Source organism: Hippoglossus stenolepis, chromosome 1, assembly GCF_022539355.2.
Source record: "Hippoglossus stenolepis isolate QCI-W04-F060 chromosome 1, HSTE1.2, whole genome shotgun sequence".
Taxonomy (NCBI): Eukaryota; Metazoa; Chordata; class Actinopteri; order Pleuronectiformes; family Pleuronectidae; genus Hippoglossus; species Hippoglossus stenolepis.
The window spans coordinates 425632-453630 of NC_061483.1; the positions used below are offsets into that span (position 1 = coordinate 425632).

Here is a 27999-nt window from a genome sequence, read left to right on the forward strand (position 1 = left end):
GCTTCTGTACAACAGGAAGTGGATACACGTCGCTCATGGGAATGTTTAGCATGAATCTTATCCTGAACTAAATGATTTCATTCATCCTCAGGGGAACATGAATTCACTACAGTTCATATCAGACCATCCCAACATCAACATGTAACTCAAAACCACAAATGTGAACCTGATGTTGGACCAGAGCATCAGGGTTCATCCTCTGGGAAACACGAACCAATTCATCTTGTACATGTGTGAACTTTGTGTCAGAGGATCACTGAGGTCAAACTGATCCTCTGGGAACCATGAATCTCTGGAACCAGATCAATTACATCAATGTTTGTCGATACTTTATCAAAACCTCAAGATTTAATATGATCATTACAGCAAAGCATCAAAACACTTTTCTTCATCTCCTGATTCTGAGGATTGTCTTGGTCGCTGGTGAGTCCTGAAGTCGGAATCCACCACGTTCGACTTTAAGTTCTTTACCTAAACGTCTGGTATCCTCCTCCGAGCTTCACTGACCGTCCGACGTGCTCAGAGTTTCACCATCATCGAGCTGAGGAGATCCTGAGGGAAGCTTCACAGTGGGGTGAACTCGCCCTTTAAGTCACAAGCCTCATGTACCTCAGGATTTATTAAGTTTGAAATATTGTTGGTCGGGACAATGAACCTGGAAAATACTTTTCAGTGTTTCAATCACCAGAATCCGTGATTTTCTTTCTCAGGTGTTTTTGAGGTGAACTCGAACAAAAAGACTGAAGTGAAGACGCGTGTGTGGTGTCATGATTTTAATCTGTACAGACACGTCAGACTCACAGTTGTGTTTTACACATCTGAACATCACAATGTAACATGAACCTCGCCCCCACCTGCTACATCACTGCTCGCCACAATAAAAGCACTGAATGTAAAATGCCCCTCCTGTTTGTTCAGTGATGAAAGGATTTTAGATTTTTGTCCCCACATGAGGCGATTTCACAGAGAATATACATTAGCTATGGTACAATTAAATATCTAATGTGAAGCTATTAAAAATACCAGATATTTCTCTTCAAGCTGCAGTTTCAAAATAAATATCGTCTCCATCTTTCTCTACTGATTATATTAAATCTTGGAGGAGGCTTAAGGACTTTGGCAGTAAGCAGTGCACACACGCTTTGACCTGGAGAGGACGCACATTAGAAACTTCCACACGTTAGTGATGAAGACTCTGAACATGAAGACGCTCGGTGCATGATGAAGACTCATCCATTGTTTTTTCACTTTTTCCTGTAACAAACATGTAGAACGTTTGTGCTCGTGTGTCTACGATGAGGTGAAGCTGCCCCAGTGACATCGGTGACGCATGGTCCGTCTACTGCAGCTGGAGGTGAGAGAGCTGAGAGGTTAAAGCTCCGTTAATCAATATATTTATGGTCAATCAACCGATCAGATGTGGAAACGTGGAAAATCTTCTGTTAGCTTCTTTACAGCAGATTTCCTGACATCGGACATTAGCGAGGAGCCGGTGAACAGAAGAAAACACTGGATTCACGTTCATCGGGTGGATGATGAAATAAACTCAGACACTGCGTCAGTTCTTCTGCCCCCTAGTGGCCAAATATTGATTAATGCAGCTTTAAGGAGAGGAGACAGTAACAGAGCTGTTTAAGTTGAGCTTCACGACAAAGCTTCACCTTTAGACAGAGACAGACGGACTGAGCCGGAGGATTCGCTCAGTGAAAGGCAACGAACAATACGACATCATCTTATGATTGTCCAACACAGGACCAGCTGCACAGCTCGGTCAAGCTCGAGGAGGGGGAGGCCTGGTTGGATAATGATTGACAACAAGGATGACGCCAGTAAAGCTACAGATTTAACCACGTTAGACGCTCTACGGCTCGGCTGGGTGAGTGGCTCCACCCTCCAGAGGCGTGTCCGGCTGGGGGAGGCTCTCTGGACTGTCCATCCACAGCTCCATGGACTCCTGGGTGTCAAAGAACTCGTCAGGCCCCTCAGGGGACTGAGGCGTCTGGGAGCTGGAGCCCGCCTCACTGCCGCTCTCTCGGAGCTCCAGAAGCACAGGCAGAGAGCTGGGGAGGCAGTAACCCTCCATCCGACCCAGAGCCAGCTCAGCTAACGCAGAGCAGGCTGGCCTCAGGTCAGGATCCGACAGTTCCACTGAGGCAGAGTCTGGTCCGTCCTCAGGATGATCTGACTGGAGACCAGCGGCGTCATCGTCCTCTGGTGAGTTGTTTGGAGTCAGTGGGACTTCAGCGGGGGGAGAAGCTGCAGGGCCAGCTGGGTCCAGTGACCCGACGTGAGGCGCTGGCTGAGAGGCAATGTTTTGAGACGAGTGAGTTTCCTCACTGCTCTGAGAGGTGAGGGAGATCTTATCGCTGAAACTGAAGCGTGGGGAAGTGTCAGCTGTGGTGGGAGAGGACGGCCCAGCGCTGGACACTGTGCTGGACGGACCGCTGCTGTCTGCACGGACACAAAACAAACACACAGAGAGAGAATGTGATTAAGAACATAAAATATAGAACTGAAGACACAAAGACTTAACAAATACTATGGTTTAATTTGCATGAAAAGTGTTGTGGGTTCAGCGGGTTCCACAGATGACAGACAGCAGTAACAGAGACAAAACAGTGAGGAGGACTTTTATGCCATAAATAATCCACAGACGTCTGAAACTGAGACAGCTGAAGAAGGACAACCTAGAAACGTCAGCCGTGGAGCCGCTGCGATACTCACACCAAGGAGGTCTGTCAGAGCGAGATCTGAGGGAGATGGAAGAAGAGAGGACTCTCTGGGGGATGTACGAGTCCACTGACGGCTGGTTGTGTGTGTCGAACATGGCTGACAGAGCTGCAGGGATAAAAATAGAACAATAAGCGGTGAGGATTATAATGTTTATAATTGGTAATGTGACATTCGGTCTCTAACCTCTGGTAGTCCTGGTGTGTGGGTCCCCGGCGCTCTCGCACACTCCGGTGAGGAACTCGTCGACCTGTTTGAGCGACAGTGAGTTGTGCAGCGTTTCCAGAGGATAGATGGAGGGCACCATGGAGCAGCCTTCAAAGCCTGTGGCAGAGGAGAGACACGACGCCCGCAGGCACATCAGCCCTCAGCGACACCAACGCTCAGGAAGAGGAGCAGGCAGAACCACTTCAGCTAACACCACTGCACCGCTACCATCCATAAACTACACCTCAACACGCTGCCCGACCAGCTGTCAACTCCTGCCAGCCTCAACGGTTCGTTTCCACGCAGGCAAAAAGCAAAAACCATGCTTAACGCCAAGACAGCATGACACCATATCAAATGGTAACACATCTGCATGTCCCAAACATCTGGCTCCATTTGCAAAAGCGAGCAGGCCTCAAAAACCATGAAGTCCGACCTTCTGCTCCGACCCGACAGACGCACAGCGGCTCTACCAGCAGCCGTCCAGATCGCAGCATCAAGGTCATCAGTTCATCCCCGTTAGTTCACAACCAAGCCACATGTCACCAGAGCCGTTTAGTCACAGAGCGTCAAACCACAGCTCGTCTCACGTGTTTAAAAAGCTCCACAGAGGATGTTTGTTATTTCACAGTGTTCATCTGCACCGGGCGTCTCCACATGTACAGAAAACAGGCAGGAGTCACATGCTGGTTAGGATCAGGAAGGAGGGACAGTGACATTCAAACCAACTCAAACAGAAGCTAATTAGAAATGCAGCTGAATGTGATGTGGATTAACACCAGCTCTATGTAACACGGGGGGGGGGGTCTTGATGGTGCCGCAGCGACTTGTTTGTCACTTAAACATTAAAGATTCACGTCACATGCAACGCACCACGAACATGACAACGTTCAGTAGATTTACGATCAGTGTGTGAACGAAGGTGAAAATCATGTAATGTACAAGTTTAGTGTCTGAACACGTTTTAAATTCACCAAACCTCTGACTGCTCACGAGCACGAGTTAGAAATGTAATTTAATCTTTGTTTCTATTCTACATTTAAACGATGGTAGTTTAATACAGTTTTAAGCATCGTCTTTGTAAAATGCCACAGAAGTAAAATCTAAACAGAAAATAGTTGTTTGGCTGAAACAACGTGATCTAAAATCTTCACGTGTTTCTTTATTAGTTGACTTATTATCTTAGATAATAAAGAATCATCTTCGGCTCTGGGAAATCGTTATTTAGATTTGTAACTGATTTTTAACTGTCAGATGATATTGGAAATACGTTGCAGCATTATTTCATAAGGTTTAAAGATCAATGGTCCTAAAAGAGAAGATACAGAATTAGAAGATGTGTGCGTTTACAGATTATTGGAGCTGCTGCAGAGGGGGAGGAGTTACAGATTTGATTTAACTGAATAAATGGACCAAAAAACAGCTCACACCACTCCAGCCTGCAATCTGCATAACCACAGACACAGGCAAGCATGCAGAAACACCAAGAGCAAAGCATGAGTCAACCAAAGAACGAGCACAGTCCCAACAACCGTGAGCAGTGGTTGGACAGGGCGTGAGGCTGGGGGTGTGGAGGGCGGGGCCAGGGGCTGACCGTAGAGGTACTCTAGGGGGTCCTGGCCGGAGATCAGCCAGTTTCTGAAGAGGCGGAGGTGGTAGGAGCACTGGTGGAGGTGGTGGGCCAGCGCCCCGTCCAGAGAGAGGTGGCGGCTCAAGCTGGGGTCGGTGAAGAAAGGCCTCAATAACTGGGCCACATGGTGCTCCTCAAAGGGCTCTGAGGAAGAAGAGGGAGAGCGAGGAAGGACAGAGCAGTGGAGGAGCAGGAGGAGCAGGAGCAGTACAAAAGACATGAAACGATAGGATATGAGCAAAGAAGAAGGGAGGAGGGGAAGGAGCGAAGGATGATACAGAGGAGAGCGAGAGGAAGGGAAACAGCAAAGAGGAGGAGGAAGTGCAGTGTGTGTCTGTGTGTGTGTGTGTGTGTGTTTAAAGGTTGTTTACTGCTGGAAACCAAAGACGCAGCCAACAGATTATCTCAGCTGCCAAACAGCTAAAGATAAAAAAAAAAGAAAAAGCAGCAAAATCATCTCAAGCAGTTTCCTGATAAAAAGCATCCAGCTCTTAACTGAAGCTCAAACAAGAGGCTGCAAATAAAAACCCATCATGTTGCTCCTCTGCAGCTTCAACGTGACTTTAACAGGAAACGATTCACAACAACATCCAGGTCATGAAGAAAACCACAAAGGAGCAAGTGAGACTCAGGAAGCAGTGAGCAGCTGCCAGAGGAACACAGCAGATATGCATAACAGAAAGTATTTATGCATACATAGATAAATCTGGTGTCCACATGAACCGACTGATTGGACCACGGATAACATCTATCACACTATAAAGCTGCAGCTGGACACAGAGGAGGTCAGTGAGTCGTACCTGTCGCACTGCACCACAGAGGTGGAGCCACTGCTATGGTGGATGTGTCGTCTTGTGTTCCTGTGGTAAATGATATATGTCACACAAAGCACATCCGTGGTGTGTGTGTGTGTGTGTGTGTGTGTGTGTGTGTGTGTGTGTGTGTGTGTGTGTGCGCTACATGTATAATTTTAAAGAAGACATGTCCAATCTGACCAATCAGAACAGACTTCATCAGGAGGGGGGTCTTAAAGGGACAGGAGCTAAAACCAAGAGTTTGAGACAGAGGCTGAAAGAGGAGCTGCAGCGATGGACAGTCTGAGGAACGTAGAGCATGAAAACAATTTACAGTCATAACACTGATTAATATTATCAAACTGAATATGTCTCCTTTTATAAAAGTCTGTGTTCATTTCCAACTGGGTGAGATCTGACTGCTGCTGCTGAAACTTCAACAAAACACTTTAATAAACTTCCCAAGCCAATTAAACCAAGACCAACCAGACAGAAAGCTCCTCAACGTTGCTTTTCAATCCAACAGCAGAGAAAAGAACATTTATAAAATCCAGACTGACCCCTAATGTCAATTTCATCATTTTAAACCAAAACCAGACTTTTATTTTAGACAGAAAAAGAAAACATCTGTGTAAACATTCACTCACAGCCACAAACATAACCAACATACTTCATAATTAACATTAGAATATTTTGAAATCTTGAAAACACTGAACAACCACATCTGTGCACTGAAAACATCAAACACCATGAGTGTGTTTATGAGTTAAAACGGATCAATGAGGAGATGAACAAAGATTGAACCCTTCCCCAGATCATCACGAGAACTGAACCTGGGGATTTATCACTCTCCATCCTTTCATCCACAGACCCAGCTCATGGACTAACACAATATAAATCCAGTAGGGCTGGGCGATATGGGAAGAAATCCTATCACGATATATATATATATATCTCGTGATATGAATCAAATCAGCGCCACTGCACCGAGGCTCATTTCTCCGCTGGTCAACAAGTGACTCAGCTCCTCTGACGTTTTCTAATCATCACACAAACTGATCTTTATAAAAACCTGCTGAATTCATATTTATGTTCCTGGATAAACGGGGCGTCGCTTCTTCTGCAACAAAGAAGTTCAAACACAGCGTTAGGGTTTGACAAGTCTGTCAAAACATGGACGGGATGAGTTCTATCGATCATGTCTTATGTTGCCATCGAGGAAAAGTGATATCGCGATAATTATAGCTGTCGTTTTATCGCCCAGCTCTAAGATCCAGGTTCGACTCATTGATCATGAGGCTGAGGTCAGAGGAAACAGGAGAAGGGTTCAACAGTCATGTGGAGTTTAACAATGAGCACGCACGCTGTTAAATCTCCTGATCCTGATCTCACTGGTTCGGTGTCTTTATGTTTAGGGATTTAAATATTATCTACAACAATAAAAAACTAACAGTTTACAGATTCTGTAAACTGACGCATACAAGTTGACTCAACTTTACAAAGGTTAAAGTCCCTTTAAATCCCTGTTCTGTAGGATACTTAACGAAACACAGGAAGAAAACACAAGTAAACAAACTACAACCAGGATTATATTACAGCTGGAAACTGAGCTACTCTGTCACCAGTGGTTTAAATTCAAGTGAGTCAGAGCGATGACAAAACAGAGACGACCACCAGCCTGTTTCTAGAATTCAGACTTACATCATAAAAGGATCGTTACTGTGGGTTTGAACCACATTATGTCCATAAGAGGGTTAAACAACAGAACAAAAGAAAGAAGTACTTCTATATTTAAAAACATCCGTAAGAATATCTACGTGCCGACACTTCAGTGTAGTTCAGAACTTAGAACTACTGCCTGAAATGGAAACGACTCTTCTGAGTTGGCTCTTTTACATATGGTTACAGAATATACGACCTGTCTGTTTATTCCGTGTCGATCAGTGACGAGAACAGTAGAGCTGCATTGTTCTTTATCAGATTAACTGAGGGACCTGCTGGACACACAACAGGTATTTTACTAACTCATTTTTCTAATATTGTGATAGAAAAGTATGTTCAGTCGGTTTTGGTGAATTTTTCATTTTATCTACACAATATTGTAAACAGTGTAAATACACACAGCTGTCTGTTCGAGGTTACATCCCAGGGGCAGAGTGTTGAGCAGTCACATGAGGAATCAGGTCAGAGCCGCTGCACGTAAACACGCGTCATCACCGGGACAACTGCAGGAAGCGTTCACACTGAGACACACTTTAAATACTATTTAAAATGTATTACAATGGGCTGGAACAAATAGAATACAAAGGCAATGTAAGTGTGAAATGAACTAGAACAAGAGGCATGGAGTAAATCTGACTATAACCCTAACCCTATAAAGGCTGGATGAGATTATTTAATTATATTCATTAATCATCCAGGAGTGAAAAGAGACCACGTGAAGACGTAAAAAAAGACTTTTAATTTGAAATAATTCCCTTGAGATATCAAGTGCTGTTCCTTATTATTATAAGACGCTGTGTGAAGATGGTTATATTTCGTGTCTTTGTTGAAGTCACTGACATTCTGTCTCAAAAAGACGTTTCTCTAATGACCTGTGGGAACCCTGGTTAGACACAGAATGTCAGGTAGTGTTAGGAAAGTCCAAAGCCAATGGGTAAACAAAAAATCAGAAAAATGTAATAAAATGGAAACCTGGTTATGCTGAAAGGCCATGTGGAAAAAAACAGGTCAAAAACAAAATTCTGAACACATGCAAGACAAAGGGAGGTGAAGTGGAAAAATACTTGAAAGAAGCAGACGTACCATTAGTCGGATACTTTGCAAACGACACAGAAAATCGTTTTACTGCCGGCATAGACAACAACTCTGAGGAAATAAAAAAAAATTCTATGAGCCACAGCAACTTGTATAATAATCATGTCTTATTATGTCCCTGTTCTGTTCTAATGTGGACGCAGGTGGGGAGCTTCTAAAAAACGTTGTGCTGTCAGGAGTGTGAAGCTGTGTGACGGGATGAAACATCTTCTGATGACAGGGACATTAAATAGTGTTAATAGTGTTAAAAGGGTTCAAAGTGTTCACTAGAGCTGAAGAGCAGACACTGACAAGTCGGAAAAAAGCCCGATAATCCCATCAGATGTCTGTGCTTCTCTTCCTGAGGACTGAACGTGAGCAGCTGGATAACAACTCCAGCTGAAGAGTGAAATAAAGCTCGGACTTGTGTTCTGACACAGAGACAACGATGGAAAAACAACTGGTGAACTGAAGAAGCTTCAGCATGAAGAGAATATAAAACAAGAGGCCGCTGCTGTGCTCAGAGGAGCAACGTGCACTGATGCATGGGAAACACAAAGCTCCCTTTGATTCTGAGAATGAGGTGAAACAAGATGGATGACAAAGACCGACAGTGAGGAAACGTCTGGATGATACCACACTGACACCTACTGGACCACATGACAACACACTTTACACTCAGCCACACAATCAAGGCCAAGAACCACTGACTGCGTTTTGATGAGTCATTATCCCTGAATTCAATATTTGATCATTTAGATTTTCTTTTCACGTGCACGGTCACAGACGGAGCTTCCAATCAAATCAAATAAAAGTGAAACAAACAGCGAATAATGAGTATTTCAAACTATGAATATCACAAATGTTTTAAAGCCAGTCGACGATGAGAACTGCAGACTGAACAGACTCATGGAAGATTAGAAAGAACACACGAGCAGATGATGGTTTTGTGAACGAGCGGCAGTGAATGGACACGTACTGATGAACTGGAGATTCATTCATGCATCTCAGAATGGAAAAATAAATCAAACAACTATTAAACTCTCCAAAAAACAAACTCAAAAAGCTCCAGACTGACAACACTGCAGTTAACCCTGTGTTCATTGGGCACGAGGCAGCATGTGACCACTACGCTACAGGAACAACAAGAAGGAACTCAAAGTGATGTGGAGGGAGACGATGGGAAAATCCACTGGTTTGGAGACTAGGATGAAGATGGAGCCTAAAAATACACAAAATATTTCAAAACCGATTTCAGATTTAAAGACTATAAAATACTATAGTTTTAATAAGTGATACTTATATGTTCTACGGCCTTTACTACTATGATCGACAGCTTTTCATACTAGAGCCCGACCAGAGTTGAGGGGCCAATAGATAAATAGATTTATATATTATTTAAAAGTTGGCGATGATTCTTAAGATGTTATCAAAGAAATGTAACTGAGGTTTGATATTTTACAGTTTAACCATAAACTTTATGATAAATAACTGTAAACGAAAAGAAAACAGAAATATAACTGATTATATAGAACTTGAATTAAGAAAATAGACACTTAAATTAAAGTATAAACATGAAAGCACATCGGCATCGTTTATTCTGTGAAATAAAGTCTTCATCTCAGCAATGATTAATCGGTCAGGCTCTACTTAACAGTTCTACTTCATATGTTCTTGGTGCCCAGTTTCCTCACAGCACTTTGCTCAGGAACTACTTTATATCTGTAATATCTTCAGGAGGACATGTGTAGGACACTGATCTGCTGTGGACTTGTGCAGGTTTGTGAAGGAGCACGGTCTGAAACACGTACCGTCTTTGTAGGACAGACTGCCGGTGGAGTATTTTTTGCGGTGTGCACGTGCGTAGTCCTGCAGGTTAGGGGCGCTAGAGGACCCACCTAGGACAGTGGTGCTGAAGAGGCCGGCGCACTGAGAGCCTGCGAGGGGGGGCGGGGGCGGGATTAGTCACTGCTACATTAACATGCTGTTACTCAAAACAACGGGGCAGAGAAAAGAGACAGAAGAAGAAAGACAGAGGGACAGAGAGACAGAAGAGACCATGCAACTCATAGCAACATCTACTTCACAAGTTTTAAGTTCAATCACTTCGTCAGGATACGAGGCTAAAAGGAAAAATCCCCCCCGAAACACTTTCAACACGTCGGACCTCCCATCGCCCTCTTCCTTTTCACTTTGTCCAAACAGAGAAAAGAGGAGAAGCAGAGAAAGAGAACATCGAGTCAAGAGGACACTGTCAGTCCAGGAGAATGACACCTCAATGGAAACCGGGGATTTCAAGATAAAGTACATTGGACTGTAATTTGTTTATTTCAAGGAGGTTGTGTTTCCATTGCAGTTTGTCGGTCAGCAGTAACACAACAACTACTTAAGTTTGGAGGTTGAGCCACAGAAGACTCCTGGAATCAACCTGGATGTTTTTTCAACTTTCTTTAACATTGTTAGATTTTTAGACATTTTGTGAATCTCTTAAGAAATGATGCAGAGATGTTTAAGAAATAAATTCAGACATATTTAGAGTGTTATCTCTTCATCTATGAAAAGGTGAAATTTGGTGCAGATCCAGATAATGATCCAGATGTTTCTGATCTCAGTACATGTAGATGCAGTACAGTGATCAGCCTCGGCCGAGGTCTGCGAGGTTCTGATCTCACGACAACAAACAAAAGTGACAGATGTGCAACCTGGGGCGGATTTTTCTTTTAATAGCCACAGCATCAGAGTCTAAAGCATCAGAGTCATTCTATCAGGTTGAGGAGGGAAAGGATGGAGGCTTATTGCAATGGAGAGAAGGAAATGTTAATCTGCGACCTGCATAGAGGTCAACACTTTGATTCTGAATCGAATGCAAAGCTTCAGCATCTGAACAGCGACACAAATATCTACTGAGGATTTTCATCCCATTTACAGAAGAAAATCCCTCAGTTGATGTTTGATGCAGAACAACTGTGTTGAGACCAATTTCCTCATCCTTGATTCTCATGATTTAAATCACGTTAATAAATAAAATGTAGCCTCCATTTCATCATTACTCAGTTCCTACTGTACTCTGAAACTAGTTCTTCAATAACAAGTGAACGCATCACATTCAAATCTTCAACTGGGGAAAATATGCAAACCCCGGCTGCCTTCATGTTTCTCACAGAAGTGTACAGAGTGTTTTATTTCCATGAACTGTCAGATCCTGTCGTCTCAGACCAAACGTCATCTCACCAAACCTGCACACATTTCACACTGTCATCTACACACAGTTGCCACGGCAACAGGGCACGATGATGCCTACCTAATCCACTTTGTTTCATCTCGGGGGACTGACGCGAGCAGAAGGAGAAGAGGCGGTAGCTGCCCACTTTGGAGGAGGATGTTTCCGACAGGACCTGGTCCAACACACAAACACAAAGATCATCAGGCAAACTGGTAGAGTTTATCAAAAACCAGTCTGTGCTGCTGGTTTACAGAGTAAAATAAGACTTGTAACAAGAGAGGTCAAATTCCCAGAGGAGAAGCTGTGGGTCAATCCAAGAAACAGTTAAATCCCAGTGGACCTGTGGAGGTCAGTGATCAAACCACAGACTGAACCCACTTCCTACAGTGACACAAAGATGAAGCTGATATATCTCAGCCATGAACACTGCCCCCTTGTGGCGGGGACATCATTTGCAGTCTGAGTCGGTGCAGTAGTGATCGTGGAGTAAAGCTGTGGTATCGACGCCCCGCCCACAAATGTGCTCAACCAATCATGAGTCAGTCTCAGCTGTCAATCACGACGTCTCTTTTTTACATCATCGAATTATGAATTAAAACCAAACGGATCAGAAACATCAACACTTTTAGTTTGGTCACATCTGCTAACAAGGAGGAGGTTTATGACCTTTGCTGCAGCCGGCCACCAGGGGGCGATCCAGATGATTTGGCTTCGCTTTAGGGAGCCATCATGTCGTCCATCTTTATTTACAGTGTATTAAACAGACAGTGGGTTTGTGTTTAATGGTCTTATGATGGACAACATCAAGTCTCTGGATCTCACCTCCATGGATCCAGTCTTGTGATTGCGTATGAGTGGGGACCTTCTCTGAATGGTGATTGGCTCGGACAGCGGCACAGCGCGGTCCGTCTCGTCTCGGGAGAGGTCCTCCAGGCTGCCGGGGTCGGGCTGTTTCTGGCCGTTCTGAATGAGCGGAGGGAGAGAGAATACACATGCTGCTCTCTGCAGATCTACGGCGCAGACAAAATGTTTGGATGCGATCTACCTGCCGTGCTACCTCTGCTGAAGCCGGCCTGAAGCCGAAGCCGGTGGGGGCGTTCTCCTCCTCCTCCACGCCTTTGACGCCCGGGCTGAAGTGAAGCTCCACGTGGAAACGCTCCTCGGAGGTCAGGTCCTGTACCGAGAGCGACAGAGACGGAACCGACAGAACGTTCAAACTTGTCTTCACTGTTTCCAAAATGAGACTGAAGTTGAATGATGGATTTTACTTTCAGGAATAATAAACAAAAAGTCGTAATTCTCTTTAAACTACGGAGCCTCCCGGTGACATTTTGGAAAAGAAATAAGTCGTAGCAACGAATTATTAATTTGTGGCCATGAGATAATAACGTGTGGGAACGTGATAGGATTCCTGTCTTGACTGACAGCAGGCGGGGGGGAGGAGCCACATTTCACTCAATCACATGATGTGGGCTCTATTAGAGGACGGTACTTTTATTCTTCCCTTTAAATAGGGTGTGCACCGCACAACATTTTAGTTAGGGCTGATCACTTATTAATTATGATTGCTTATATAATTATATTAACTTCTATAAATACTAGTGTGTACCTACAAAGACAAATGATCATGTACTACTGGGATGATACAATGCAATGAACTACATGTGGTTAAACAACTACCTTATTGTTGTCCTCATACAACATGATGACTATCTGAGTCATATAGTTGAGTTCAGACACAGCACTGAGGTAATCCATGGCACGCTTCCACTGCTGGTCCTTCTCCTCCTGAGACGGCGGGAAAGAGAGAGAGGGGAGAGAGAGAGAGAATAAACTCAGCTTCCCCTCATCAGAGCAACACTCCCTCCACAGATGTGACCTTCAGCTGCTTACATCGAGCAGGCCACCGTAGCGGAAGATGCTGAGCAGAGAGTGGACGTGACTTTCACTGGTGAAGTACAAGCGTGTCCTGACATGGCGTCCAGGTGACATCACTCCACGAGAGTACCTGCAGACATGACACTCACGTCAGTTTCACTCAAGGAGTTTGTCACAAACACTTTCATTTAGCTGAAGCTTTTATCCAAAGAGACTCACATGGTTCTTGCTGTTCTACTACAAAGTTCTACACGTAAGTGCAACTAACTTTTTTATATTTATTATATAAACACCAGAGTAGACGATGGTTATTAGACATCATCTTCTTGACCGAGGTGTGGTCTGAAGAGAAGTGTCTTCAGTCTGGAGGAAGACGTGTGGACTGTCTGTCCTGATGTCGATGTGGAGCTCGTTCCACCGTTTAGGAGCCAGGACAACAAACTGTCCAGATGTTGAGTGACAGCTGTCCCTCGCAGTGAGGGAGCAGCTGATTGGTCGATGCAGAGCGGAGTGGACGGGGGGGAAGGTTTGACCATGTCCTGGGTGTAGACTGGACCCGATCCGTTCACAAGTACCAGTGTCTTGAGGCGGCTGTGGGCAGCCACTGGTAACCAGTGAAGGGAGCGGAGCAGTGTGAGTGAACTCAGGTTGAAGACCAGCGCAGCTGCTGCAGAGGCGAGATGCCTCCAGCAGGAACGACACATGTACTAATATCTTCAAACAGGGAAATCTTATTTAACTGTAGAGCTGCTCTGAAGCTGCTCCAGACATTACTGGACTATTACTCCTACTGAGTGTAGTTTACTGCACCTCCTGTACCCAGTAGTAAATGGACTGGACTCTTCGGACTCACAGAGGATGTAGCTTGTTGACAGACTCGTCCTCGTGGGTCCTCTGCAGGTCCAGCTGAATCTTCCTGACCAGTGGGAGGCAGTAGGCGTACGCTATGTCCAATTTCTCCACTTTATTTATGCCATATTCCTAAAAACAAGAAAATAAAAAAAACTAATGGAAAAGGTACAACTGGTAATATCTCTGAAAATACTTTGATTCACATAATAAGTTTATTCACAAGCTTAAACTAGGACAAATCTCCTCAACCGCACATTTCACTATCACACAGTGAGTGAGGTGAATTATCAAAGAACTTTATTTCATGGTGAAGAGAAAAACTTCAAATTATCAACACTCAGTCACTTTTATTTTCTTAAGTGTCTTAACATGGTTATTGGAGCATCTGACTTTGAAAGAAATATAATTTATCTGCAGAGTTTTATGCAGAATTTAAGTAAGTAAATTATGACATTTGGTGACTGTACATTGCTTCTTGTCATTAAACTCATCTTGGATTGTTATAGAAAAATAAAAGTAGACAAAAATGGCCGTAGACTGAAAAAGCTCCAAAGACTGTTTCTGTGGTCCAGTGGTAACATGTGTCCTCTCCGTCCTCCGCTCTCACCTGTGGGATGACGATGTCGGCCAAAGCTCGAGACAGTCGGAACAGCTCCAGCGTGTCCTCCAGGCCCAGAGTGGCGTTGTGGATCACGTCATACTTTACACAGTCATAAATGTCGGGGATTTTACTGATGTCGTAGCGGCCGTTCTTCATGCGGAAGTCTCTCTCGAGTTTGGACCAGCGCTGCAGCATCAGCTCCAGTGTCTCACTGTGGTAAAGCTGCAGGTCTGAGGAGTTGAAGATAGAAGGATATTATGCTGCTAGTGGTAAAATATTCAGATAAACAAAACCACCATTTGCTCTCAATCCATAGTTTGGTGTTTTCAAAGTGTCAAACCTCGACCTCCAGGCCGACAGAGGAGTTTACTCACCAGCTGACTTGGGGTCCTCCATTCTTTTGCGGATCTGAGAGGTGAGATTCTGAATGAGGGCGTAGACCTGGTCACATGTGGCCACCGGGTTCTGGACGATCTTCATTGAATTCACCAAAGAGGCGCTGCAGTTCGGCGCCAGCTGTCATGCAAAAGGAAAGAGAAATGACAAAGCTCTTAGATAAATAAGCCGGTTCGGAAGAACACCGCCAGACAGATCTATGTAAGTAACATGATGAAATATGATTAACCTCTAACACAGTTAGAAAATAAAATCCTCTCTGCTTCCACCATGACAGGTTCGTGATCTTCTGAATGATCAAAGACAAGTAGGTTCCCAGGTTTAACGTGAACAAGGCGTCTCTACATATCATCCTCACAGTCCAACAATCACTGTGGGAGACATTCAGTAGGTGAATAACAGAGAAGTAAGAAAACATGAACTAAACTGTGAAATCAGAACTTGACCTGTGAGCACCTTCTCTTCTGCACTTCTCAAGAGCCCTTTGCATAAATGGTTGTTATTGGAAAATTCAGACAACATGACTTTCAAAGTCATGGGCTCGCTGCCAGTTCACACCACACGACTGCCTGGGCTCTGCAGATGTCACCGGTTCTTTCAGATATTTGGTAGAAGTGAAGTCGGAGGAGGCCACGTGTCAGCGAGACTCTTGATCACGTATATGTGGAGTCCTTCCTGCGTCTAAGAAGGTGCTCAGAGGTCAACAGATTAACAGCAGTGCTTCCTCAGTCCCTGTTGACGGCTCAGTGGTAAACATGCTAATCACCCGATCGTAGTCTTCATCGATGAAGTCCCGGTCCTTCTGGAGGATGTCGTGGAGTCTGGCCTTCACACGGTGCTGGCAGCTGCTCAGCGAGTCGCTGTCGTTGTCCAGCAGCCCGTTCATGTTGGCACTCTTCACCATCTGCACCAGGATGGGAGTCAGCTCCCCCTCCAGCGCCAGCAAACCCTGCACACACACACACACACACACACACACACACACACACACACACACACACACACACACACACACACACACACACACACACACACACACACACACACACACACACACACACACACAATTTGACAGTTGATCTATGACAGTAATTTCTACAGTTATTACACACCAACAGTGGAAAGTACTGAAATCAGCTTGGACAAAGCTGCTTTCCTCTTCTTCACACTTCATATCCTCTGCTGACATTTCTGTTTAGCTCACTCTTTTCTTTCTATGGCTAAGGCTTCTCTCCACAGCTGACTACAGTCTAAACAAATATCCATTTTGTATTTGTAATGACAAATTTGAAAAGATTGAGAGATTTCCATGAATAGCTCATTTCTGTTCTGCACACCTTAGCGAAAGCTGCGGCCGTCATCTGCACCCTTCCTTCATCAGACGCATAGATCTTCAGGTCATGTCTGTAGGTGCTGTGCAGCCGCAGTAACCCGCAGCCAGGAAATCCAGCGTAGTCTCCTACGAGAACACAGACCCAACAACATTAGAGCATGAGCACAGCTAACGTTCTGGTTGCAAGTTCACCATAAAGCAGCGGGTAGGTGTATCTGGACAAAAGGACCTTTTTGAGAGTAATAACTAATAATTAAAGCTCCTACAAGGAACTTGTGATTTTGGTTGATTTTCGTCCCACCTGAGACCTGAGACCATAACAAGTCACTCGTTGTGCAGGGGCCGAAAGGTGGGCGTCTAAACACAGACGTAAGTTGTTGCTCTGACCTCGCTGGTAATCTGTCCCGACCACAGACATTGAAAATGTATCCACGATTGTCTCATTTGCCATTTTAGGTCCTAAAGAGGCAGCAATATTAAAATAAGACAGTTTCATAGGCAATTCAAAACTCCTTGCTGGGGTTTAATTAAGAATAGACGACTCTATTTGATAATAAAAACTACACTGCACCACACAAAGTCTTACGGCTTAGTTTCCATTGTTTTCCTCTAAGATCTGGTCTTTTAAAGAACTAATGCGTTGGATGGATTTCACACTTTGACCCAGAAACATCTGAACTCTTTGTACCTCAGCTTCTAAAATGTCATGTGACTATTTGCTTTGTCTTATTGAAGAGTGTCAGCTTTCCTGTCCATGTTTACTTGGTTTGCATCTCAAGTTCTCTGGCAAAGAGCCTCAACAATCCTTCTGCGTTAGAAATTAACCTCTATGAATTTCAAAACTCCATATTCCCTGAGCTTTGTTAGCTGTTGGTAGCTAGTTGTCTATTTAGTCTTAATACAGTATAACAACAGTTTTTATACTTTAAATAGACATTTTAGATAACACACCTGTATATAATCATAATAAACCATCAACACAATATGTATGAATGTGTACTGTAAACACGTTGGTCTTTTTTCAGGTCCTACTTCTGACTGTATCATCTGTGTCTGCTCAGTAAAATAAGAAATGAAAAGTCTCTTAAATATGAAGTCAAAGACTCATAAGCTGTTTTCTATAACAAACTGGGTGCTCAGACATCTCATCTTTAAATAAAAAATGTAATAAATGAATATGATAGAATCCCAGACATGCTGGTGGCAGTGATTGGAAGGAGGAAGTCAACAGGGTCTGACCTTGTCCTCCGGGGTACATGCAGCGGAAGGCTCTTCCCAGCTCCTCGGCCTGGACTCTGCCAGCAGGAGTCAGCTCCCCCCCCCACTTCAGCACCAGCAGCAGAGACGGACCTTCCTTACGCGTGTCTGCAAAACAAACCCAGACGAAGCCACTGCATCGTCACTTCAGTTCAACATGTACTTGGAGTGGAAGGTGAAAAGAGGTGTTGTCCTACCTTCTTCCTCACTGGAGGTTTTGGGCTGCCCGTGGGGCAGGTACGTTAACTGCACTTTCCTGTTGATCCCAGAGAAGTGACCGTACCTTTGTTGGCATGAGAAAATGAAACACGTTTGGTATCATTAAAAGACATTTATGAATAAACGTGGTTGTAATGTACCTGTGTTACCTGATTTCTAACAATGTGGTTTTTATTCATGTAGAAACAGCTGGTGGACACCACAGCAGCAGGATGGAGGCATGTTGTGTGTTTTCTGTTCTCACCAGTTACTTCAATTGTATTTGATCTGGCTGCAACACTTTTGACCCTGAAAGTCCAGAAGTGTTTTGTGGTCTCAAACACTTCACCCCCCTCAAACTTAGTGGTGAGGAGATAACGAGTGAATTTTTATTTTTCTGTGAACTATCCCTTTAAGAAGGTTGTGAACCATGTTTTTTTTTATTTAAGAAACATAGCCACGGTTAAATCTTTATCTCACACAGACCTGGAAAACATCCTCCACGCCCTCATTTCCTCTCACCTCGACTCAGTGGTTTGAAATAATGTCCGAGGACATGAACAAGCTGGGGGAGAGTTTGGGGACTAACTGTTAATACAATGACCCAGTTTACTTACATTTCCAGAACAGTCTTCAGCTGCTCCAGTTTAGACTTCTTCTCCTCTATCTCACAGTCATTGTGTTGTCCTAGTTCTGCTAACAACTGCCGTGTGATGTCCAGCACCTCCTGTGGACGGTCAGAGTGCAGAGACGTTACAGATGTTCACAAACCACAGACTCAGTTTGTGTTACAAGTTCAGTTCAAACAAACGGTTCCTTCTCGGACTTAGGTACCTGCAGTTGTTTTGGTTTCTTCAGCTTTAGTTTCCCCGTTTTGTACCCTCCATATTTCTCAAACAGATCAAAGAACCTTGGATGAATCAAAGGAAAGTTCAACCATCAAAAGGATTTGATCCGTCACAGCAGAAGAAAGGTGAAAACACAGCGGTACATACAAGGGGTTACGGACTTCCATCTTCATCTTCTGTTTGGGCGTTCTGTCTCCGTGTCGGATGATGGCGATGACACAGCGCAGTTCCATCCTGAGGAGGGTAAAGAAAAACTCCGTCTCATTGATGTTCATTCACCAAAACAAAAAAACATTGACAAATATGTATGTGATTGTTTATAAGGTGATGCTAACGGACATAAAATATTAAAATTAATTACAATATTTTAATAGAGTCAAATAAGAATATTTGAGAGGTAGTTATTGGATGAATCTTATTTATGATTCAATCACCTGAAGTGTGCAAAGTTGTACAGAAGTTACTCTGACAATCATCAAATAAAAGAAAATCACAGAAGTTACACTTTTATGTTCCACCATAATGACTCACATGGTCCCTGAAGTGGTGGGAACGATGGGGATGTCCTCTGCCTCAGTAGGGATAGACCAAGGAATCTGAAACTGAGGAGCCAGCTCACGCATCACAATGTTCCTGTAGCGCAATGAAGACACAAATTAAATCCATCATACTGGAGCGAAGTCGAGAGAAACCGTTCTAATGAAGAAAGTAAACTAGAGACGTACCCCAGGATTTTGGCGCAGTCGTCATAGTACTTCATTGAGTTTTTCACGAAACTGAAACCATTGACGTCGCACACAAACGAGTGTCCGTTGGCTCTGAGAAGGTCGAAGCCACAGACAGTTTGCTGCGGAGGACGAGAGGACACGTTTCTTTCAGAATAAAAACTGGGACAAACCAGACCACATCACCACCGTGTCCTTTCTCACCTTAAATGCCAGGCAAACCTTGCGGGCCACCAGTTTCTCCATGGCTGAGAGCATGACAGGGTAGCGGACCTCCTTGCCTTCGCTGTCTCTCTCCACCTTCCCGTCCAGAGCTGGAGACTTCCGGGCCTCAGCATGAGCGTAGTCCGGTCCCACTGTGTAAACCTGAGGTCACAGGAAATAAACATAACCACAGATATCAAAGGTTGTTCTGACTAAAATGATGATTGTCCCACGGCTCAAAATGACCATGAGACATTTAGAACTACGCTATTAAATCTGGTGACATCACAGTGGGTAGATTTGTGTTAAGGACACTTTGTGTCTTCAGTGTGATGCTGTGAACACACAGCAGAGGCCAGGGCGGCGCCGCTGCACCAAGCTCAACGCGCTGAGAAGAAAACACTGTTGCCATGGTTACTGGACTCATTCAAAACTGACATTGAATTCAAAAAGAACTTGATTCAGTTGGAAATCTTCAGCTTCCGTCTGATGTTAGAACTGCACCTAGAAAAATGTTAACCTCAGCGATTGGACGTTTCTTGTTGAAACGTCATGGAATTCGTTTTAATGTACATACGCTTACGAGTTTGTCCCCAACAGGAAGTTACACAACATATTCTGTGTGAACAACCACTTTAAGTCTCATATTCCATCTCAGACAAGTCACTTCAATAGATTGAGAATAATCAATCCTCCACCTTCACGTCAGTTCCATCTGTTGGCATGAACTCTTCATAGATGTAAGAGCCCGTCTTCCTCACACAGCTCTCCGGGGAGTACACGCTGCTCCGACTGCCAATCTGCACATTTCAGAGTGAAAGAAAACTGCATCAGTCGGAATTTAAGCTGCATCTGTTGTGTTTATTGTAATGTTCTTTCTCTGGCACAGCAATAGACTCACGTACCATTAAAACAGAAGCTATGAAGTGGTGCAGGGCCACATAATCCATAATCTTCCTTGAATTTGAATACATGCATTTTACTGCTTAAGAGTAGAAACGCTGCTCGCAGTTGTGACTGTTAACACATCTACACCTTTTATGAGCAAAAATATACACACAGCGGATTCATTAACAGGTTCAACCTGTTGCGCTCTCGTTAATTGGGTTGATTAACACTCGCCATTATTACTAAACAGATAAAATGAAGGCGCACATGGAAAATGTCAGGAACAGCCCTGGGCTGTGCTGTTAGTTCAGATAACAAGAACAGAAACTTTAGTATAGAAATAAATTCAGGTCAAAGCTTCATGAGGCAAAAACCATGAACTGGAACTAAAATATATATTCCATGATTAACAAAAAAAAAGTGATTCTCTCTCTGCAAAAGGAAACGTGTAAAAATAGGGCGGAGATGTGCAAGATGATTATATAAATTTGTGGTGTCATCCTTTGGTGCTTCGACTGTGGAAAAACACGGCTTGTGGTTTACGTGGATTTGACTTTTGTCGTCTTGTCTAAATCTAAAACACCACAGAACCATTTTTCTGCAAAGCCACACTGGGACTCTGGTTCTCACCACCTTCAGTCTTCTGGATTCATTTAGGTGTTAACAACACAACACAACACAACACAACACAACACAACACATGGGGTAAAGACACAGTCATTGGTTGAGGGAGAAAGGAGACGCGCTTGTTGAGATGCAGCTGATTGTGCAGCCCTATGATTTACAGCTATATATTAACATAATGAGCATCGAGAGGGGTTATTGTGGCAACATTGACAGAAGTTTCATGCTAACGTGCACTGGTTGAGCAAACCACCTTTCTGAAGAGCCGCTGGCTGCCACCACCAGCGGACGTGGGGTAGTAGATGTAGACGTTGTGGTCCTCGGCACAGACGGGCTTCTCAACGAAAGGCTTCTGGAATATCTCTCCGTTCACCTCCACATGGTCCTCTCCTTCCACCAGGTTACACTCTGAGACACACACAAGTAGATGATGTGTTTGGGTTTGTCGGGAAGCCCCTTTCCATTTCCAATGATAATGTACACAGATGACGCTGCAGCCGTCAGTGTTTACTCTTCAGGCCTATGAAGCATCTGCACTCTCAGCCAAGTGAAGAGACATTAACATCTGATGGTTCATTAGTCCAGGGACTCTCTCTACGTCACTGTGTAAAAACAGCAGTTAAATGCCTAACCCATCACGTCACAGCACGTAAGTAGGGGACACTTGTCCCTGCCTCACATTTGATACTATATTTATCCACGAGCTTAAATAAACCAATGCAGTCTTAAATTGAAGGCCTCAGGAAGCCGCATGGACTGTGGCTGCAGGGCTGTTGTCTGAAAAGCTTTTGTCGAGGAGGTAGAAGAATGTACTCTTTTAGTTTGGAGCAGAAAAGAACAGAGATACATCAACGAGAAGGGACTTATTTATTATCATGAGCAGACTGACCATCTGGTTTATCTGGGTCACGGTTCAGCACGGCATAGCGTGGCAGATCAATCCCTTCCTCCTGCAGGATGCGATACACCTCCCTCCTGTTGAAGACATATCAAATAATATACATATGGAAACCACAACATGCCTCACCTTTCCTTTAATTAGTCATTTATGGTATATAAAGTCAGAGGACGTCAGATTACCTGTCCTGAATGTAGTACTGCATGTTCAGGTCGTTGATGAGCAGAGGATTTCTAAGTTTGGCGTAGCTCACTGCCTTGTCCAGTGGGAAGCCTGGTCCACATAAAATGTAATAATTAAATGAAGTTTAAACATAATAAGTTTGCCCACATGAAAGTGCAGACCGTGTTTCCCACAGAATAAATTCAATCTGTAGTTGTCACGAGGGATGAAGTGACTCTCACGAACAACAGATTCAGAGTGACAGTTCTCATGTGAGAGAAAGAACTGCAGCTGAACCTTTGAGTGAGATCACGAGATCAGATCAATCAGAACACAAGGTGTAAATGGAATCAGGTTGAAGCATCTGAATTATGTATTTTTTATGTGAAAACTTTACTGATATATTGGCCAAAATATATCTAAGTAATATATGTAATTGAGATTTGATATTTTACAGTTTAAATCATAAACTTTGATAAAAATAACTATAAATAAAAACACAATTAAAACCACATATATAGAACTGTAGAAAATAAACAATTTCTATGTATAGTATAAATACATTTCTGCATGGTTTATTCTGTAAAATGAAAGTTTCCCACAGTCTCTGATCAGTTGATATGAACATGTTTACACAGGATCTTCGGTTTGAAGACTGTTAGATCAATGCATTTCTTTTATTTTAGTATAATCAGTTTTATCACCTCTGTAGGAAACATATTAAACTTGCTTCATACATAACTGATGAAAACCCCCAAGAGGGTGAACAGTGGTTCTGCTCAGTGTGTGTTTGAGAGCGTGGTACCCTTAGAGTGGAAGGAGATGAGGCAGTCGCACAGAGGCCATTTGTCCACGGACTCGTTGAGGATGACGTCCTCTGGGAAGATGACCACGGTGATGTACTCGAACCTGCACAGCCTCTCCAGGATCTGGGTCATCGGCTTGGACTTGGACTTCTTCATCATGCAGCAGATCCCCACCACGATCTGTTGCTCCGGAAGCTAAGGGGGGGGTGAGGGGAAGGACACACGTTAATGATCTGTCTGCGCAGCTTTGTCCCTTTTGTCTTTTCTGAGAGACAGTACAGACAGTAAATGATGACGGATAGGAATCATGCACTAGTAAACCAGGGTGGCAGCATCACTGTGATTCTAACTAATGTTGAAACTACATTTACAGTTATCACAGAAGAGTTTATAAAGAAACCTGAGAAGCTGATTATTCCTGAAGAAAGTGTGTGAACATGAAACTGTCACTGGAGAAGTCATGCAACTCATAGAACAGTGACTTGAATCTTTAAATCTGTTCTGTGCAAAGTTTCAACTCATTTCATTTGTAAGTCAACATAGTTTGTTTCAATAATAATGTTTAAGAAAGAACTGATTGTTTGGGATCTTTTTGAGAACGTTATACCAGTAGGTGGCGGTAGTGCTACATTTATGAAAGCTTCACAAAATAGAAGCTAACTGAACTATGAGAAGAGCTAACTACCTGTTTTCATCATATTGTATTATGATGATTATAAAGATGTTTTTTTATTTACAATCAGATTTTCATAAATAATAAGAAGACACAGATATTTATTTTTGAATAGTATTTGAACTGTTTTAACACCACGGAGGTGACGACATGCAGCGATCCACCCATGTATTTAAATCCATTTACACACATATATATATATATATATATATATATATATATATATATATAAATAAAAGTGAAACCAACACAATAAGGTTGATTGTAGATAAGGAATCTGATCTCGGACCTGCTGCATGTAAACACATTAACCTTGTTTCTCTGTGTAACCCAGTTACAGGGTGCATGGTCCTGCTCAAAAGCACTACAGAACCATCTTGTTGATTGTCATCATGGTGCACAACGTTCACTGAAACTCTGCTGGTGACTCATCTGAAATCTTATAAATGACATAATACCAGAAGTTCTTCCTGCTAGCACCCATAGCTACACGGAGAAACGACTAACAGAGGACATGAAGTTTGACAAAGGTCTCCCACCGAGTCTGTGTCTTCGTCGTCCTCATACAGCTCCATGTCTGTCCTCATGCTGTCCTCCAGGGCCTCGCTCTCATCGTCCTCGCAGCCCACGAAGAATCTGGGAGCGCCACGCCGGCTCTCGCCCGGGCTGTTGGGCTCTGACATCACAGTCCCCCGCGGCAGCCCTCAGCATCCCACCGCGCCATCGTACACCAACACACCGCCGGAGCGGGCCGCCGATGGGAGGGCACGAGGCCTGGGGAGAGGGACGGGTCCACTCTGCCGGGGCTGGGCTGCAGAGCCGGGAGGTGAAGGTGTGTGAGGAAGACGAGCACGATGAGACAGAACACGGGAGGGGGGGCTAAAACAGAGGAGGTTATGTGAGAAATGACGGCGAAGGTCAGTCTTCTGCAATGACGTCGTTACTCAAGTTTCTCATTCAGCATATTCACATCTCACATCATTGGCTGAAGCTCCAGCTACTTGTAGACAGTCCTTTCCTCCATTTGTAAACCAGACGGAGTCCTGCAAGAGAAACAAGATATTCAACATTATTCATACGATCTGGATTCATGATTTCACTCTTGTTCATTTGCATTGCCCATAATGAGTTTAGGAGCTGAGAGGGGGCTCCTTAAAGTCTATGGTCGGTTTTGGACAGTTTGAGGAAAATGTTTTCTGAACATTAGAGCATGTTAAACTTTTATAGTAATAACGAAAACAAAAATTTAAATAGATGGTTAACTTGGTCTTTCTCTTACTGTTACAAATTTAACTCTGACGCTGCTGCTGCTGCAAAAGAAGCATCGGCTCTGATGTGCATTTCCATCATCACTGAACCTGAGCCGGTCATGGAGACAGGACAGACAAACCACTCATTCCCCTCCAGCAGCCTCAGAGACACACTCTGAACAACTGAGCATCAGGCACAGTCACTCAAGTCTGCCTATCTACAGCGGAAAATACCGTTCATATCCAAGACAATAGATAAACAAGTGTCCAAAGTCTGAGGTTCTCCATCTGAGGAGAAACACATACAGCTGCAACCAGGCCGAGGTCCCGCTACACGACTGGATTTGGTTCATTTAAAGTCACCATGACCTAAAGAAAATTAATGGCAGACAATGCTTTAACCAAAATCTTCGATGATTTAATTTGTTGATCAGCAACTATTTTGATGATTTATTTAGCGACGCATCTTCTTGGTAAAATGACCTGTTACCAGCTTCTCAAATCAGAACATTCCCTGGTTTTCATCAGTATCTTCTACAATGAGCAGATTCTACGATTAACTGAATGTCTTTGGGTTTTTCTACTGTTGGTCAGGCAGAAGGAGAACTTTGTAGAGGTCCTCCTGTAAACGAAACAATCTTTATTCAACATATTAATCAATGAAAATAATCATCAGTTTGAGCACTTTCATGAAAAAATGAAGAACATCTTGTGTGACGGCAGAAATGATCAAGACTTTGCTGTCTCCCACCAATTAAATGTTCTTGTGTCAGTTAAAGATGTGTGGGAGACAATAACCGTTGTTTTTTATAGATGTACTTGTCAGGATTTCATAGAACTAAAGTTTGGTTTAAATCTGTGTATGTGCAGGAGTTGAAGTTAAAGTCTGTGGCTGTGAACTGTTCCCGTTTCATAACTGTTTCCCTGCTGCAGAAGTTCATTCTCTTCTTATTTTGGCAGTGGCTGATTTAAGATCAAGTCTCCATGCCTGAGTGGATTAGTGTTTCAGAGCTTGAGAGTACGAGCTAATCTCTTCCATTACACCTGCTCACATACAAACAGGCACGAGCTGCCACCGAGCTCACGTCCTGGCTCTTTCATGGGACTTTGGGGGTTTCAGCGAACTGGCTTGTTGTTTACATTCTACAGGTTCATTCTACACAGAGTCGTTGTAAAAACCCTTCATCAGCATTGTGACAACTTCAGAACAATCCAGGGTTTTAATAAACCAAACGGGAACATGAAGACAGAGCTGCAAATTATGATTTCATTATTATTGTATTTTTAAATTTCCTCGATGAGTTGACATGCTGTTAAGTTTATCAAATGAAAAAAACTCACATCCATCAGTTTTCTAAAACATGTGATGTTTTGTACAAAAAGTATTATCAAATCTAAGCAAATGACAGAAAAGCAGAAGATGTGTACATTTGCCAATCTGCACTCAGAGAATGTTTGAGGTTTTTTCCCTAAAAAATTACTTCAGATTAACTGAAAATCAAAAGAATTGCAGCAGATGAATTTACTGTTAATGGATTTATTGATTAATATTTACAGCTGAAGTCAAAGGCTTCGGCTGAAGAACTGAGGAGAAACAGCTCGCTGGTTATTACAGTGCATCCGGAAAGTATTCACAGCGCTTCACTTTTTCAACATTTTCCTTGATTTCTCAAAATAATTCATGGATCTGGATAAAAAGAAAAGCTCTATTGAGTGACATACTAGATTTAAAAGGCAATTTGACAAAGTCAAATACAACTTCAACTTCCAAGTGGAAGCCAAAAGCTTCATTCCACAGAATCCCTGCAGTCCAACCATTTCTCTCTTTAATCCCCTGTTCATTTCATCCATGGAATTACACTGGAAAAAGGGTTGTGGAGGGCGGTCAAGATAATCCATGCAAATCTTATATCTATTTTTGTATATTAGTCAACAAGTGAAATATATAATTGTGCGTCAATTCTACCTACACAACCATTTGTTAACAGTAACAACTGCAACATAAAAATATAAAATCGACCCAGAGACCGTCGGCCCTGCGCTGCCCCGTGCGCACGCGTCTGGACCGCAGGACGTGCGCTGGCGTTTATTTACTTTGATCAAATGAAGCGAAGTGATGTTCTTTGTCTTTACTCCTGCGATGGAAATAAATGATACCAAGCATGTTCAATAATGTGTAGAACATGAAGCTGAAATACTACAAATACTTCATTGTATTGGTGTGTTGACCTTCTCGATTTACTCCCTGACCCCTCAGGCCCGAACCCATTTGCCCACACCCACAAATATATATGTATAAATACATGACACTGTAATGTATATGATGCAGACTCAGTTTGCATAAAATACATATGATTTGAATCATAATTATGACATCACATTCCCTCAAGTGGTCTGAGCTCTCTGTCACTCTCACACACACAGTACACACACAGTATACACACAGTACACACAGTATATATATATATATATATACATACATACATACATACATACATACATACACACATACACACACATCAGTACATACACACACAGTACAGTACAGTACACACAAATACACACAACACACACACACACACACACACACACACACACACACACACACACACACACACACACACACACACACACACAGTAAGAAGTCCGTTTGATTGACATCTCGACATCTCTACGCTCCTTCACCGTAAACTGTGTTGGTGAATCTCATCATTTGTCGTAAAACGACCGGAAGCTTCCGTTGGTGTAAATCACATTGAGCAGCTATTAGCCCCAGTTAGCATGGAGCTAGCTGGCGGTACCGGGCCGTGGCGACAGGCCCGCAGCAGGAACATACATGTGCTAGCGGTCATGTGAACGCGACACGCGGTGAAGAGACGTCTTCAGACGGGAACATGAGAGAGAAACTCACAGTGAAGCCGCTCGGGTCGGTCCGCAGCCATTAGCTCCTCTGCTCCTGACACTTTGACACGGAAACCTAACTTACTTTCACCCTGTGACGCGCGGCTGAGCGGCGGCTCAACGAA

At 43.5% G+C, this 27999-nt stretch overlaps 1 protein-coding gene across 6 annotated transcripts; it reads right to left on the bottom strand.

Moving 5' to 3' along the window:
* Positions 1-758: 758 nt before the first annotated feature.
* Positions 759-27994, bottom strand: ppip5k1a (diphosphoinositol pentakisphosphate kinase 1a). 6 transcript variants are annotated; one of them, XM_035149578.1, is made up of 32 exons: positions 27885-27994; positions 24701-24766; positions 24263-24602; positions 23050-23245; positions 22265-22355; positions 22074-22159; positions 21438-21592; positions 20371-20472; positions 19673-19834; positions 19469-19590; positions 19275-19376; positions 18891-18977; positions 18730-18805; positions 18513-18622; positions 17895-17980; positions 17680-17805; positions 16445-16566; positions 15874-16056; positions 15086-15227; positions 14718-14941; positions 14112-14239; positions 13274-13388; positions 13061-13168; positions 12438-12554; positions 12203-12343; positions 11459-11552; positions 9969-10094; positions 5368-5427; positions 4532-4711; positions 2917-3054; positions 2725-2838; positions 759-2451 (listed from the first exon to the last, which is right to left on the bottom strand). In XM_035149578.1, exons 3-32 carry the CDS (start codon positions 24404-24406, stop codon positions 1862-1864), a joined length of 4227 nt encoding a protein of 1408 aa, XP_035005469.1. In that variant the 5' UTR covers positions 24407-24602; positions 24701-24766; positions 27885-27994; the 3' UTR covers positions 759-1861. The 6 variants fall into 6 exon arrangements, with proteins under 6 accessions (XP_035005469.1, XP_035005391.1, XP_035005617.1 ...); XM_035149500.1 differs by having other exon boundaries at positions 12426-12554; XM_035149726.1 differs by lacking the exons at positions 4532-4711; positions 5368-5427 and adding an exon at positions 8167-8229.
* Positions 27995-27999: the final 5 nt, after the last annotated feature.